The sequence below is a fragment of the Cornus florida genome, unplaced genomic scaffold (genome assembly GCF_030987335.1).
Source record: "Cornus florida cultivar Cherokee Brave unplaced genomic scaffold, ASM3098733v1 CherokeeBrave_3.0.0_Hap2_Chr03, whole genome shotgun sequence".
Classification (NCBI taxonomy): domain Eukaryota; kingdom Viridiplantae; phylum Streptophyta; class Magnoliopsida; order Cornales; family Cornaceae; genus Cornus; species Cornus florida.
In genome coordinates this window covers 20,028,780-20,046,807 of record NW_026775573.1, presented here as the reverse complement: position 1 = coordinate 20,046,807, position 18,028 = coordinate 20,028,780, and the positions used below count along the sequence as shown (strand labels likewise).

At 30.5% G+C, this 18,028-nt stretch overlaps 1 protein-coding gene across 1 annotated transcript; it reads right to left on the bottom strand.

Annotated features, from left to right (window-relative positions):
- Positions 1 to 78: 78 nt before the first annotated feature.
- On the bottom strand, positions 79 to 13,012 carry LOC132301229 (geranylgeranyl diphosphate reductase, chloroplastic-like). Its single transcript, XM_059798502.1, has 6 exons — positions 12,516 to 13,012; positions 3,017 to 3,086; positions 2,094 to 2,180; positions 1,853 to 1,928; positions 283 to 360; positions 79 to 170 (listed from the first exon to the last, which is right to left on the bottom strand). Exons 1-6 carry the CDS (start codon positions 13,010 to 13,012, stop codon positions 79 to 81), a joined length of 900 nt encoding a protein of 299 aa, XP_059654485.1.
- Between the last annotated feature and the right edge of the window lie 5,016 nt (positions 13,013 to 18,028).

Below are 18,028 nucleotides of genomic sequence, written 5' to 3'. Positions count from 1 at the left end.
TATAAAATAGCAATTCAATATTATAAAATGACTCAATAATCAACCAAACAAAAGGATCAAAAGATGAAAATCAGCCACTTACATAATTCGACCACTTAAGAAGCCACCATACTCATCTTCTAAGGCTTGAGGAAGATCCCAGTGAAATATGGTGACATAGGGCTTTATATCTGAAATTATATATATATATATATATATGGTAGCATTAGCATTTTGAGTGACTAATTAATAAAAAAAAGGTTGGAAAAAGAAAGAAAAAAAAAGTTGAGGTTGTAACATAACCATTAGCTAGGAGCTCATCTATGAGATTATTATAGTAGTCGATTCCTTCCTTGTTCACACCTCCAGGTAGCCTTCCAGCTTATAATTGCAATATTTATAAAAAAGAACAAATTAATTAGAATCAAAAAATCAAAATATTAACCTTCTAATTAGGGGTGACAATTCGTGTTCGTGGGTCATGTTCATGTCGTATCGATTTAAGGGTATTATACTAAATTGGTAAATTCAAATCCAACCCATTTAATAATCGTGTCAAGAATCTTCAACACTAACCCAACCCGTTTATTAAACAGGTAAACGTGTTAATTCGTTTAATAACCTGTTTATCCAAACGAGACATTTAATATTTAATCAAATATTAAATAATAGAAAAAAATTGTCATAATTAACCCAAATATTCAAAATAAAAAGAAAAATTATAAGGCATAAATAAGATTTATGTTGAAATAACTTAACTATCTATAGTAATTGGGTTTAAACAAGTAACATATTACAAAAGTCATATTCACGATTATAACATGTTGAGTTAAATATGTCATAAATAGGTTACACGGGTTGAACCCCTCAACCCTAACCCAACACGGTTAAGTAAATGGGTTAATCGTGTCGATTCTTTTATGACCCAAACCAATTTATGCGAAACCCAAACCCTTTAAACTCGTGTCGTGTTGTCGTGTCATGTCATAATTTGCCACTCTTACTTTTAATCAAAGGATGATTAGTCGCTGATGCAATCACAAATGAATTCTGAGGCTATATGTTATAAGGGATATTTGTCCCACATCGGAATTCAGATAAAAAGTGAAAGGAGTATAAATTGGTGGGTATGTAAATACTACCAATTACTTAAGTTTTTGAATAAATGAGTAAGTATTTACCCATTATAACTGGTATTAGAATCAAATTTAATCCTTAATATGATGCCAGAGTGGCCTGACTGCAACAAAGGCGTGCAAATTCGGATGAAAATTACACTATGACATACCATCACTATATACCGCACAAAAGCAGTTGTGAATGTTAAGACAGTAGCCATTTGCAATAAATACATTGTAATTTTTCTTTCACAAATTTGTATTAAATGCTTATGATAACACTATCAAATGGCAGTGCAACGACAAAAGGTGCCAACATTTTTTTATTGTTGGTTTCCATCCCATCAACAATAATCAATATTCTCTTGTTTCAAAATCCCATTTCGAAATTTAAAGTGATAAACTGAAAATTAATTGTTAAAAATTTTAATAATTGAATTTTAAGTGTCAAAATTTTTTAGGAGTAATAAAATTTGAGATAATTTTTGAAAAAAAATAAAATTTGAGATTTTTTAAAATATATTTTTAAATATTAAGTGTTCATCATTAAGTGATACATGAAATCACTGTCACTTAAGATTATGCCACATTTTAAATGATATTGAAATTACATTACTCATAAATAGGTATTGAATTAATGAATTATCGGACAATACATATTTCTGGTATTAAGTATAATTTTATATTTCTGGTTGCTTGGTATATTTAATGAAATTCCAAATATGAATGCAAAGGATGGTAAAAATAGAACTTACTTGGCAATACTCTAAACCATGAGATTGAGAATCGACAAGCATCTAGACCAATTTTCGTCATGATCTTCACATCCTCCTACAACGTGGTTAAGAAAGCTCCCACTAAATCTTACAATATTGTGGTTTAGAGTTAAGTGGTCTAATAAATATATTTGGACTCCTAAAAAGTGATTGATTAATTAATTGCCTAAATGAGACACACGTGATGTCAAATTGGGTTACACAAAGTTTGAGCAAAAACCTTGTACTGATGGTAAGAATCAGCTGCCTCGTTTCCATTAGTACCATCTTTTATCTTACCTGTTGTCATTGCACCATAAAAACATGTCTAAGAATAAAACATTTTTAACAAAAGAACACACATGTTTATATGTGGTAATATCGAATTTTCATCTGAATTTGATTTAAATTTGACTTAATAATTTAAAAATAAATTGAAGATTTAATCCGAATTTAATAATCAATTAACTAAACAAATCGAAAATACAAATTAAGATCAATCCCATCCGACACATAATCCAATCCGGCATAATATATTATACAATATGTTAAACATATATTATTAATACTATAATATATAGTAATATTTACATGCTGTCAAAATGATTTTATAATGATTTTCTCTTCTTCCTCTCTCTCTCTCAAGTATTTTTTATTTTATTTTGATAAATAAGTGTTTTTTATTTAACAAAACGAGTAATGATAGATCCTCCCAATTCGAAGGATGCTGCATAGAAAATACGTGAGTGGGATGTGAGCACCGCCACATGATAAAGCCAATACCTTAACTCACACAACACTTGGTTGTCATCCTACTTTCGAATTTAAAAATTTGTTAATGAATCGAATTTTCGAATTTATTATTCTTTTTTTCTTCCTTTCATATTTTATTTGTCTTCTTTTATCCCTCCTTTATATTCTTTTTAAAAATTGTGGGTATCTCTCATAACTTTAATTTCTTTATAAAAAATAAAAAATGAAAAAGAAAATAAACAACAACAACAAAAGATTAATGGGGTTCAGATATTTGATTAATTAATAACAAATCGAATATAAATTTATTAATTAATTATTCATCCCAATAAATAATCGGATTCGGATTGCAAGAGTCCAAATCCAATATGTTTACGGATATGGTGGTAAAAGTGGAGAGAGAGAAGAGACCAGGGTATCTGTGTGTGAAAGTATCCCATATACTTGGTACTCTGCCACCTTGGCTTGCTGCTCCTTCGTACTGAAATAAAAAAACAATTTGATTAATGAATGGATAAACTACGTAATCAAAATAGAATAATTATTTCTCAAGCGGTTGGGACCCACACACTCACACGAATTGATAGGACTTACATTTCTTGTGAGAGATAAGACGATGCGTCAACCAAGCAAAGAATTTTGTAGCCAAATGATACCTATTGGTTCAATAGTTAATTATTTTTTTGTGTTTGTTGGTGTGTATATATATATATATAATTAATGCACGACAAATTGACAATAATCTCTTGCTTGCTGTATATCTATAATACACGAAAATGATCTTTTGCTGTATATCTATAATACACGAAAATGAGAGACACGTGTTATAAACCGAAAGCAATTAAGATTAAAACAAAATAAAAAATGGCTCACCTTTTATCAAGCAATACTCGAAAGAGGAAGGGTAACTGCGTCCCGACTGTCCTTCCACAGTCAGGCTTTTTATTAGTCATAATTTTTATAATTATGCATTTATTTATGAGATATCTTCTGCCTCTATAAAAATTAAAAATATAAATTTTTAAGACAAAATAGTCCTTTAACCTTTTCTTATCACTCTCCTTTTATTTTCATCTCCGTAGTTTTATTTCTTATATCAATAACATTTTAGATTGTCAATATATATATATATATATATATATCGACAAAACAAATAATATTATGGGAATGGATTATTTTATTTCCTTTTTTATTATATTTTAACTATCTATATATATATGCACTATATATGAATTCAGGTTCAATTTCTATAATCATAATTCATATAATTTTTTTTTTTTTTTCTCTCCTCTCTTAATTGATGTACATTATATATATAGCATATGTAATATATATATCACTATATATACGTATAAGTTTTTTTATATCATTTTAGAGCCGTATATGTATAGTTAAAATATAATTTTAAAAAAAGAAATAAAATAATCAATTCTCGTAATGTTACTTATTTTGACAAATCCAAAAAGAAAGTAAATAATATATTCCCCTTTTTTTTGGCAATCTAGAATGTTATATATATATATATATATATATATATATATATATATATATATGCCTGAGGAGGGGAATAAAAGGAGAGAGATAAGAAAAGGTTAAAGGGCAATTTTGTCTTAAAATTTTATATTTTAAATTTCCATAAAGGTAAGGAATATCTCATAAATGAACATATAAGTATTGTGACCAATAAAAAGCGCGACTGTGGAAGGGTAGTCGCAAGCGCGACTGCAATTAGCACTTCTCATATCGGGAATTAATATTCAATTTGGTTAGAAGGAAGAAAATTCGATGGATGAGATAATCTTAAGAGAAGAATAATGTTATCTTATTTATTTTATTTATTTAGTTAGATGGAAGAGAAGAGAAGAGAAGAGAATAATGTAATACCCCATTTTATTTGTTAGGAGAAGGAGAGAGAATAATGTAATATCCTATTTTATTGTAATTTTAAAATTTTATAACAACCTTATTTCTTTTTTTTCCTCTTTCAGAGAAAAACTTCCTTACACCTTTAATACTTTGTTACCTGTGTCATCAACCAATAACAAATTGTATCATGTCACATAAGTAAATTTTAATAATTTTAGAGAATCCTATCACTATATAACAGTATTTAATAAGTTGGTGATACCATCTCATCACTACAATCGGCTCATTTAAATTTTTCAACCCTTTTCCCATTCATATTTATAGAATTGAAAATTTATGATGTAAAAATGATAACTCATCCATTTATTTCACGTCTGTACCAAACAAATGAAGTCTTATCTTCTCTGCAATAACTTCCTTCAACTAAGATAGATTATCAAATTAAATTATAATTTAGTGAATGCACATGCATGACTAATAGGTGTTAATAGGGCCAGGATGGTTGGGTGAATGAGTGATAAATGTGACTCAATGAATTGGGAGAACTTTACTAATACAAAATGGCGAAATTATTTCATCGAACCACGTAATAATTTTTCATAGAAATTGGTGTTCGCAGCTATTGCTATACAAAATGGTGTGCGTGTTGTGTTCACAACGGAGCAGTAATTTGTGTTCGCATGTATCCTTTGTAATTTGTGTTCACATGTATTGTGTTGATTTATGAGTATTATATTAAATAGGTCAATTAAAAAAAAGACTCGGTTAATAATTATGTCAACAATTCTTAATATGAACATGGCCTTAATTGAAGTATAAAAAGTAAAAATACAATGAAAAATTTGAGATAATAAAAAACAAAATTTATGAAAATAAGAATAATTTGGATAATACAATCACAAAAAAGTCCAAATACAGCAGCCATATTGAATTTATATGAAAATCATAGAAATATTCATAGTAATTGGGTTGAAATTGGTTATGAATTGACCTGACACGATTCATTAGATGAGTTAAACGAGTTGAGTTCCAAATATGTTGACACGACCAAAATTAAGATCAACCCAAATTTGTTAATTTCGTATCGTGTTCGAGTTTTGTTAGTAAGCCTTGTAGAATTTTGCCACTCCCACAATATATATTACCTATAATCTCTCTCAACCGATCGAGTCAATAAGAACAACCTAATCCTTAATTTTATTTTATTTATTTTTTATTTTAAAATTTAAAACAAACACACTTATTATCCAAACACATGAGTGTGTGTTTTGGGGTCGAAATTAATCCACATGGATACATGAGTATCCTCGAAACCACCAAATTGGGTTGGAAAACATTAAAAATGGGTATGCACTAATTAATTACTAATTAATTGATGTTTAAATTTGAGAATAAAAGGTAAGAACCTTTTAAAATTAAATGTCTTTTTGCCCAAACACAAAGTTCGTATAAATATTAAATAGTGAATGACTAACTGTATGATATTGGAACTTCTTAACCGAGTTAGACTATTTTGAGAGAATTTCTCATGAATTTGTGACATTTATTGTATTTTGTTTTTTAAATCTTATGTTTTTTGTTTTGGTTTATGTCATCACTGAACGCGGTATAAATATTATTTGTTTTTGCATATTTTTTTATAAATAGAATAATTAAATCGTAAAAATTGTATAAATTTTCAAAGACGTTTCATTAGACGATTCTAAAAAAATTCAAACCCCTAAATTTTCAAACGCGTGCATGAATATTGCACCATGTCTTGTTTCAAGTCAAGGCGTTAATAATGCAGTGGACGGTGGGTGTAGAGGATATTAATATATGGTGGTTTGGGGTTGGGATGGGTGAGCCACAAGATTGTAAAATGGTGACCTGCCGAACAAAAAAAAAAAAAAATTGTGAAATGGTGTCGAATTTGTCTGCCCCAAGAAATTTTTCTTTTTATTTTTTTGAATTTTTTTGTCTGATCCAAGATTTTAATTGATGTAGTGAAGTGTGATGGCAATGATTGTGATGTAATTGTGTCACATGTACACGTGTCTATGTAACGGGTACGACTACTTAGCCAATTAGGGTTACATACTTTGTCAATTTAGCATCCTATAATGCATCAATTGTAAAGAATTTTTTAATCTTTTATTTTTATTTTTTAAAAAAAGTAAATTATATAGATTTATTTGATAAATATACGATGACATCCGACAAAAAGTTGATAGAGGTAAAATGTGGAGGTATAAGTTGCTCACTTATAAAATTACACCGACTTACTTATTTAACTTTCATATCACAAGAGGGTATTGAATTTATATTTGGTAAAACATCGGACGTTTTATTGCACTGCACTTTTACCTAATTTAAAGGCTTTATAAAATATGAACTAAGGAAATGATTGTGATCCAACGAATTTATTCATTCTCATATATTTATTCATTTAACTTTCTTCTCTTTTTATTAATTGTGATCTCAATTGATCACTCTTCACTTTATTATTAATTCTTTTTAAGCAGCAATAAATAAATAAATAAATAAATACTGGTATTTAATATTCTAGACTTTTTTTTACTTGTTTATTAATATTCCGTATCAATATATATATATATATATATATAAATTCATTGTAAATCATGATATGAAAATTTAATTTATATATAGTAATATAATGAAATAAATTTTAAATTTAAATTTAAATTAAAAATGTAATACAAATAGATACCGCCATGGTAGTGTACTGTCATGGGAAAGGACAAATTAATCATTACTATATATATATATATATATATATATATTGACCATTCTAACCGAAAGTAATTGCCAAGGGGTCATTGTAATTTCATGTTAAGGCCGTGTAGTTAGGTCCAATCTTAACCATCATGCATGATAAAGACAAATTTTAGTGAGTACGGGTGTGAGTGTAATTTATCTAATTTTTTAGGATCATTTACTAGTTATTTTAATAAGATTTTATTTAAAATCTGCTATAAATAGTTGTAAGACTTGACTTTTGAGAAGCATTTTTATTGGTAAAAATTCGGATTTGGATTGTAATTTTTTTATGATTTCATGAGCTGAAACTAGAGAATAAATATGTATTTACCTCGAATATACTTCACATATTTCGTATAATCCATACAAAATAGAGTATATAGATATCTTTAGGACTGTTGGCACCTTTATGAAGTATTTAATTTCTCTTGTTCTAACTATCTCAGTATGTTCTCAATTTGGAGAAGCAAGTAATTCACCTAAGACCCTACTTTACCAAGAAACTAATGAACAAGCAAGTAATTCACCTAAGACCTTACTTTACCTAGAAACTAATTCACCTAAGACCCTACTTTAATTACCAATAAACTCATAAACAAGCCATTAATATTTGAAGAATTTTTTTTAAAATTTGTTAGAAAATTTTGTTTGATTGACAATTTTGCAAAGCTAACTTTATTTTTTTTTCGGAGATTTTTTATTATTATAATTTTGAAATTAACTTTCAGTAAGATAACAAATCATGCTCTTGATCACTCTTCACTTTATTATTAAATCGTTTTAAGCAAAAAAAAAAAAAAAAAATGGTCTAGTATTTGTAGTTCAAAATTTGTTGTTAATACAAAGTGCAAACTTCTCTATTAATTTTTAAAGCATTGAGAATCACTATGGCATTTGTATGATTACGTTTTGTAACATTTTTCTCTACAACAAATTCAAACAATATATGAAATTGTGTATCCTATTTTTATTTAAAGGAGTGAAAATAAATAAATAAAAATGTAGTCATGTTTTCGTAAAAGTGTGATAAAAGTGTGCACATGTTCTGCCATCTGAACTTTGATCTCGCAAATCTGCCTTGTAATGAGCTTTCCATACAAGCTCTAGAACTTGTTTCAGAGAATGTACATCAGCTGTTGAAAGAGAATGTGCAGAGAATATACATCAGCTGTTGAAAGGGGAAAGGGGGAAGAAACTAGGTTTAGAGCAAAGCATTAAAAGAGAAAAACGAAGAGAGAGAGAGTAACTATTGGAATCCTAGGGGTAGTTAGTTTGGAGGTTGAAGTCTAGGTGTCATCGAAGTGACCTCGTTTTAAGGAATATTATTGATATAAATGTCATTAAAATTTAATAGTCCGTGGTCCTTCGAGTCATTTTAAGTGGCATTTACCTTTTTAAGTCATATAAATTACGTTATCAAATGAACTTTAATTGGATAAATACTTTCAATATTCAAAATTAAGTAGTACTAAATTAGATTATCAAACAACATCTATTTATGAAAAAATAGTGAGTCAATTTATATCATTCAATAAACGAAATTGATGACAACAATTTAAAAAAATAAAAGAGTGATAACATGTTTAACAGCGAGTAAATCAGTATCATTCAATCAAAGAAATCAACAACAACATTTCAAAACAATAATAGAGGATGTGCATGTAATTGACTTTTAAGAAGAGATGGAGGTGATTGATAAGATTGGTATAGCTAGGTAGGGGTGCACACGGTTCGATTTGGATCAAATTGAAAGTTTTTTTTTGGGACAAAACTATTTATAATGGTTCCACTATTTTTAAAACCAGACTGAACCATAATACCCATGGAACCGAACCGAACCGAACCGAACAAAATTTCTTATTTTTAAAAACAAAATTTCTTATTTTTCTCAGTATATAATACATCAATAGAAACCAACAATATGGACTTAATTCAGAGGAGGCAAAGTTTTAAAAAAAAAAATTCAACTACCATTGATATAACACGCAAAAAGAAGAATTTTAAAAAGAAAAAAAGAAAGAAAATTGAGATATGATTCAGAAAGGGAAATTTGACTTTTTTTAAAAGAAATTTAAAGAATTTAAAGAAAAAAAGAAGTTAAGATAATTTTAGAAATCAAAAATTTAGGAAAGCATGTGAGAACTTTACTTGATTTAGATTTAAGGTATGGATATACATATATAACATAGTAACGGTTCGGTCCGGGCCGGTCCGGTCCAACAGGACCTTAAACTAGGACCGGATTAAAAAATAACACTTCTATAATTTTGGGCCCAATATCGGACCAAACCGCTATACAACTAGCCCAAACCGTCCAATTCAGTCCGGTCCGATTCGGTCCAAACTTTCGATCTACCTAGTTTTCAAAACACCCTTATAACTAGGAGCCTAGGAGCATCTCAATATTTCAAAAAAGAAGATACAAGGTGGAATAAGACTTCATCTTTGTTACTTTGACATTATGATCATTTCTTTACATATATAATATTTTTATGGTAAACAGTTTTACATGTAAAATAATTTTTAACTCTTTTTATTTTTCTGATTTTTGGCTTCAATTGTTGAAATATTTTTCAAAAACCAAAAGATGCAACTATATGGGAGGCCACAACAACCATACATCTTTAGTATAACATCTCTCTCTTAGATGCGTAGTGTAATATTCCTGTTTTTCTTTATTTTCCATTTTTTGGAAATTTATAATTTTTCAAGGGTATTTTCGTCTTTACTCGTTTTGTGTGCCGGATACCGTGGGATGTGTTGGGTGTGTCAGAGAGTTGATTGAAACATTTCCTTGAGTTCAAGACTCTTGAAAATGCATTAGTTGCCATTTTTCAATTTTTCGGGCTAGGAGGTTCCAAGCAGGACTCGCTGTCGAGGTTGTTAAGCACAGGGGTTGAGTATCGGGTCCATTTCATTTCATGCATTATTATTTGATGCATTTTATGTAGTTGTGTGCTTGTACATGTGGTGTAGTGGATTTAGTGGATGTACATTGTATATAATAAAATAAAATAAGATATTATTAAAGCAAGTGAGACCCACCAACCTGTTCATTCGTTTTTATGGCCTTAAAGCCATTATGCAGATCAGCTATCTCTCTCTCCTCACGTCTGTAACTCTCTCGCTCCTTTCTTTTATTTTTTTTTCCTTTTCTTTTCAAACTTTAAAGCTTGATTTCTCCTCTAACTTTGAGAAATTTTTTGTGCCATTTGTGACAAATCGGAGAGTACGGTGAGATCTACACATAGATACCAGCAATTCACACTTTTTGGCCACCTTAGGGATTTCAAAAAATTGGACCCATTTTGGGAATTTTCTCATTTTTGGAGGTAGGGGTCTCTAATGCATACAATCTTTGATTTTAGTGAATTATTTCTCTATTATTTGACTCGACCATGTCTTAATTATATGATTTTGCTTGTGGTTATATGGGCTATGTGTAATAATCATGCTAGTTGTATTGTTATGTGATAAATTAATGCTATGAATATGTTTTAATTGAAATTATATGAAAAAAGATGCTAAGTTTGAATTCCATATATGCCTAAAATGTTATATGTTATAAATTTGAGTTCGATTTTTGTTAAAGCTTTTGAGTTAATTATTTTATTTTATTTATTTTTGTATGCAAGAATGATGTATATAAAATATGTGGAAATTGATATTGACATGACATGGAAAGGCATGATGCATTCATGTATGGCATTGGGCAGAAAATGGGAAATTTGATTTGAAAAGGAAATAAATGATCTTTTGGGGAAATAAATTTTTTTTTTTTATGAAAGGGTTTGAGAAAAACCCGATCGTCTAGGAGTTGCCTAGGGACTGCGGCGTTAGTGTGGCATAGAGGGAACTGGAAAGATTTCCCTAACGTGGTTGAGTTACCTGAGCCCCAAATGACGCCATAGATTTGCCATGGGTCAGGGACAGTTAACCAATCTTTCTCTCGTGCCGCCATAGAGTTGCCATGGGACGAGTTATACTAATGGTTTGAAAATGATGACGGAAAAGGTTTTGGAAATGGAGAGTGACATTGCATTCCATAACATGAGATGGTTCGTTTATAACTTGGATTATTGTTGTTGATGTTGTGGTTATATTTTTCCCAGAAATGGCATCATCCCGGTTCTTTTTCCTATTCCTTGTTTGGATTCATTGGGTCACAAGAGGTATGTCTTAGGCACCTCCTATTGAGCCATTGTGCTCACCCCTTTATTATTAATATTTTTCAGAACACGAAAAGAAGGTGGCGGATAACCATCCACCACAAATTTAGACAGGATTAGAGATTCATATTTTGTTATTTTTGTTTTAGAAATTTAATATTTTGTAAATGTAAATCTTGACTATTCTGTAAAACTTAGTATAATTTGTATAATGTTTTAAATTATATACTTTTGATTTCAGCTATATTTCATGTATTGTACATTGATGTAATTAGAGTATGTTCTTTGTAAATGAGTATGAGACTAGGTAGTGGACTGACGCTTCCATGTTTTTGAAGGAATTAGAGGAATGAGACTCTTTTTATACGTATGTTGTTATTTTGGAAATGTTTTATATTATTTGCATTGTACATTGGGACAGGATAGATTAGTTTAAGGCCAAGTGAGGCCATTACTTTTTATATGCAATTCAACAGGTTGTGATAGGATATTTTTTAGCAGAGGTCATGCCGAATTTTTTTTATTTATTATGACTGGTATCATTTTAGGTCGTTACACTTATGCCTTGCTTGATTTGTAACTCTAAAAATAATTTTTAAGAATTCAGAAAACATAAAACAGTTTTCAGAGAACAATAAAAAATAGTTATCTGAAAACAGGTCTTTTTATAACCGAATTTTCAAAAAACTGAACTAAATAGAATTTTTTTATACAGTTTTCTACTTTCAGTTTTATGAGAATAAAAAACTGTTTTCCAAATTACAAATCGACCTTAGTTTCACCAGGTCTTATCTCATAAGAACTTATTGAAATTTAAAGGGGTAAGTTATTTTTTAAAGTTTAAAAATACTTTACTAATGTATATTAGGGGTGTAACTTGGGCGGGCTAGCCCAGCCCAACCCGAGTTCAGGCCATAAATTTTAAAATCTGGACATATAAATTCACAATTCAGGTTTAAGTCGGGTTGAGTTTTGAAAACCCAACCTTATTCGGTTTGGGCTGGGTTCAACCCGAACCCAACCCGAAAGCCCAAATTAAACATTTCATAAAAAAATAATAATAATAATAATAATAAACCACCATAAACACGAAGTGACAAACCCTAACTTAGTACTTCACGACGAGGGCTTTGATGATGCTTGCGCAGTTGGATTCGGCGCGAGAGCGGAGGTAGGAATCTAGTACTTCACGGCGGAGCATGGAGATGAACTCGTGGGGCTTTAGGGTTTTGCCGAAATCGACGGTGAGATTGGAGGGGGAGATGATCTTCATCTGGGTCACTTTCCGGTCAATGAGCTCCGGCGGGATGGAGAACTCGTCGAGCATACAGAGAGGTATGGCGCCGCCGCAGGGCTTGGCGCTGTTGGGGCTGCGCTCGAAGAGGAAGGTCTCGATCCCTGCCGCGGCAAGGGTTTCAGCCGCGGAGGATCCGGCTGGGCCCCCGCTGACGACGGCGCGTAGCTTGCGGCTAGAGATTCGTGGGTCAGATTTTCCGGCGATAATCAGAGTGTTTGGTTTCAACTTCAAGAGTGGGATTGATGAACGTGAGCTTTTATAGGTGAGTGGGACGGAAGTGAATAGAGAATGGAGTGAATGGGTCTGAGTGGCCATTTTGCTAGATTGAAGACACAGGTGTGTAGATATATATATATAAAAGAATAGACTGAGGAGTGTAACTGTGTAAGCGATGGGGTTGGGTTTAACTATGTTGATGTGTTTACTTTATCTTTTAGTCAAATTATAATATATACTATTTGTACATATATATTAATTTTAATTACATCACTTTCACCTTGTAGAATCGTTTTTGGACAATCTTTTTGGAAGTTGCATTCAAAATTTAAACTTTATTTTTGTAAGTCTCCACTGAGATTGATAAAAAAAAATGTTGCAATTATTGCAGAAATGGCTTATGAATAACCTGTCACTCTACTTAAAAGATTAGACAGGTGGAGTGCAATCTGTAAAACAAAATTCATCTCTCTTTTTTATTTTTTAAATATATTTTAGCATATATATATATATATAAAAAATAAAAATCAACCGTGAACCCGCTCCGACCCGTCCAAACATATTTGGTCCGAGTTATAACCCAATCCATGTTTAGTACAATTCGGGTTGACCCAACCCAACCCGATTTCGGATTGAGGTTAGGTTAGGTTGAGTTAGGTTGGGCCAGCCCAAGTTACACCCCTAATGTATATTGATTAGTAAAAAAGAGGGATTTGGGTCACGAGGATCATTGGACTTTTTTGGAGGACTCTTTCTAGGGCTTAATGTGAGGAATGGGTTGGGCCGTTAAATATGCGGTTTTGATTAATAATCCGATTTTGACCCATATAAATCAATTGAGAATCTGCCCGGATCCGTAAGGTTGAAAGGTTTGCATAAATCATCTCTTTTATTTAATAATCAGCTCACAATCCGCACTATAATTTTTCTATCAAGCCATAGTCCATTCATTTGGGAGCTTCCCTTTGAAGCCTCGAACTAGAAATGGTTGTTCATTTTTTAAAAAATAAAAACTTTTTTATTTAAGATATGAGTTTCATTTATCAAATTTGCGTAAATTCTTAAATTCGTTAAGTTTAAATTGTGAGATGGTGATATTTACCTATTCTTATAGGCTTCAAGACCTTCTGGACTTCTTTTAATTGCCATCCGAAAGAATCATTCTTGTAACATTCTCTACCAAATCCGCTACATCCTCGTCAATATCCAAAGTACAAGTAACCATGGGTAGAGCCAGCGTGTGTAGTGTTAAAAAAAAAAAAAAAGAGTAGAAGATTTTTTTAAAAATAGAAGAAAAAGAGAAAAAGAAAAAGAAAAACATAACTTTGAAAGAAAAAGAATTAATGCGTAATTGAAGCATATAAATTTTACTTTTTCAAAGGAGTTAAAGGAATTTAAAGAGTGATAGATGAAAAAAGAAGAAGTTAGGAGATAATTTTAGAAATTAATTCTTTTAATTGCAATCAATGTTTCTACACAAGAACGAAAAAGTGAAATTTGACTTCCAAGGAAAAATGATCAGAGGTTTACACATGCATCACACCCCCTTGGGGAAACAACCTCTTCATGTTCATGGAGGATTTAATGGCTGTGATGAAGTCATCTCATTCATATTTGTCTTGTTTAAGTTAATAAAGTTACTTAACTCAATTTTGTTTTACTATGTAAAATAACGTATACAAAAATTATATACAATATTATTTTTTTACCTACCCAATTAACTTTTTCCTTCTCTGTTCTCTTCGTCTACCTTCTTCTTCAACTTCTGTTCTCTTCTTCTTCCTTCTTCCTTCATCATCCTCTGATTCCATTCACTTTTTACTTTACTTCTTCAGACCCAAAATTTTCAATCAAAGTTCGCTACAAAAATTACAGTCCACAGGACCTGTTCATTATATTATTATAATTATTATTAAGCTGAAATCAGCAGTTAAATCTTCAACATAAACCCTAAATCGACGGTCCTTTAGGTCATATTAAGTCCAAACAGAAGACTAGTCTCAAAAAGACTGAAAAAATCAAGGTTTTGTGATACAGATCTGGGGATCTTGTAATCAAAATCACAACTACGAACACTTACCTTCAGCTAATGCTTATCGATTTCCAAGCTGATGTTTTAGGGTTCCAGATCCAGAAGAACTGCACCTCCCTTTAATCAACACCACAAAATACCCTCACCTCCATTTCACAACATACAAACATATATAAATGGATATATAATCAAACGTTTTGATCAATCTAAAAGTGGATTGATTAGGTCCGATGATTTCCGATCCAAGATACTATCAGCATCTATGCGTACATGATGTGTATATGTGTGTGAGAGATCAGGAGATAAAGATTTTGTTTTCTGGTGAAAGAAATTCGTAAAATTGTTTTAGGGTTTTGATTTTGCCTTTTTCTTTTTCTCTTTTGCTACAGGAAGATGGGATGAGTCTCAACCTTTAGCCTGAGAGCAGCTCCAATGGGACTGCTATTTGGACTGTTAATTCAAAATATAATAGATGGGCTTCAAAATGGGCTCTCCAATGCAATGCTATTTGGACTTCAAAATGGGCTCTCCAATGCAATGCTATTTGGGCTGTTACTTTCAAAATATATAGCAATTGCTATATGGGCTGGGGCCACAGAAAGCAACGGACTGAATCCTATTTCCATCACAGGGCAACAGAGAGAGAGAGAGATTCAAACCACCAATTGCCTCTCGCTCTTCCCCTTTCCCATCGTTGCTATTAAACAACACTAATTCTCATAATCCAACTTCAGAGATTCAAAAGCTGCTTTTCACACAAATGTGTGTGAGAGAGGGAAGTTCTGAAATTTGATATACAGAGAGTAAGCAGAGAGAGATGATATGGGTTTTGATATAGGTAATAGGTTTTGAATTTTGGATTCTTGTAGACAGATAGATAAATTGAAATTCTTGTAGATTTTGTAGTTTGCAGTTGCAGAGAGAGAGAGAGAGAGAGAGAGAGAGGGCAAGTGGATTTTGTAGTTCGCATTTGCAGAGAGAGAGAGAGAGAGGGGGCAAGTTCTAACGAGAGTAGAGATGGAGGCGATTGGGGAGGCTGAAATGATTTGCCCTAAATATATATATATATATATATATATATATATATAATCAAATATATATAATATACATATATATATTGATAATATATATAAATTTCCTAAAAAGAAAAAAGAATTATATATAAAAAAAATTATATAATAATATAATCAAATATATAAATTTATACATATATATATATATTTTTGGGTCCTTTTTTGACGAGATATTTTAGATTTTTGATTCTTTTTAATTAAGTTTAATTTTAGTTTCTTTTTAATAATGTGCCTAATATTAACATTACTGATGCAAATATGAATGGTAGGAATGGTAGTTGAAAAAGAATAGTAATTCTGTTAAAAAATAGCATTTTCATCGTTGGAGCACTATTGCTAAAATATAACATTTTGACACTGTAACACTGTCAAAATATAAATTTGACATCCGAATTTGACATTTTAGCATTGGAGATGCTCTCAGATGATATGAGTCTCTCTTTCTCCTCTCTCTCTCTTACGGTGAACTAAAGAAATTGAACTTCATTTTGTATATAGAAGAAATTCGTATAAATTTTTTGTATAAATAACAGATACATAGGCATATATATACAGCCAAGTAAATACCTTTTTTACTGACAACCATGTCATCAGTTTACCCCACCATGGACAGCCTCCAGTGAGAGGTGCCTTGCAGAGGATTTTTCTCTCCATTTCTTTTACCGCATTATGTAAAATTGCAAATCCGTGGTAAAACTTTTCATGGCCTCATTAAAAATAAATAAATAAAAAACACACAAGAAAATTTTCATTTATATAAACTGAAATATGTTAAAAAATATATGCTTCATATAGCACTTAACATATAACAAACCTTATAAAAATATGTTAGAAAATATATGCTTATATGACACTTAACATATAACAAACCTTATACTAATATGTCGTGAGATAATTAAAATATGCTAAAAAATAATTTATTAAATAATTAATTTATCAAGCAAAATAAATCAATAAAATAAATAATAATAAATAAAGAACTTGGACAGAATCTAGTATTTAATATTATGTTTTAAAGACAATTTACTCCCCCATATAGTGTTGACGGACTCCACAATGATTGTCTTTCAGGATACAATGGTCTCCAACTACTAGTAACAACATTTCAAATTCGTGGATATGGTAAACCACTCGGTGTAATACTCTTTCTAACTCAAAAATGCATATATATTATTAGAAATATGAATTGCGTTCGCTCCAAACTATTTGGTTTAGATCAATTGTAATATGACTTCCTCTTTAGATCTGAACTTGGATAGAATCTAGCATTTAATATTATGTTCTAAAGATAATTTTCAGTCTTTTTCCTAAGGTGCACCGTTGCAAGCAAGATGCATTCACAACAAATATCTAAAGAGGAAGTCATTTTCAGAAAAATTTCGGACAAGTATTTTTAATAGATTGCCAAAACTTAGAACTAAAGGCCACCCTTGTGCATTTAATCAAGTGATATTGCATCCTTCGGTGGCGTATAAGGAGGTTGAGTGGTCAAGTTTTCATCGGTATAATTGTGTGTGCGAGTTAAGAGTGTCTGTCTTGCCTATTAGAAAAAAATAATAAAAAAATTGAAGAAAAAAAATATCTCATTGACTTTTACTAATTGGTTGTTCTAGAAAGAATTAATTTTATTTTAAAATCATAATTCTGATTAAAAGGAACAATTTTTAGGGGAAATTTTCAAGTTGAAGTTCTTACATTTTGCATTTTGTGCAAGAAAATCAAAGTTTGACTTAAAACCGTGTAAGAAAACCAAAGTTTGACATAAAAACCAGATGGTGAAAATGTGGTATCGTGAAAAAAAAAAAAAAAAAAATTGTGGTGTCGTTGACATTCTTTTTGTATTTGTATGTCAAATTGCATTATTTTCTTGCATAAACTACATCACTTTTTTTTTTTTTTTTTTTTTTTTAAGACATTAAAACTCTCTTAACTTGTAGCGCTTTGAAAGTAAACTTTTTTTTTAATTTTTTATTTTTGGTGTAAGGTAAAGTTTAAATGTATACATAGGCC

Excerpts from the sequence above, each read along its gene's own strand:
- LOC132301229 (XM_059798502.1), bottom strand. The coding sequence starts at position 13,012 with ATGGCCACTCAGACCCATTCACTCCATTCTCTATTCACTTCCGTCCCA. Across the intron at positions 1,929-2,093 it reads ATTCTTACCATCAGTACAAG|GAGGATGTGAAGATCATGAC; the intron begins GTTTTTGCTCAA and ends ACCACGTTGTAG. Across the intron at positions 171-282 it reads AGATGAGCTCCTAGCTAATG|ATATAAAGCCCTATGTCACC; the intron begins GTTATGTTACAA and ends ATATAATTTCAG.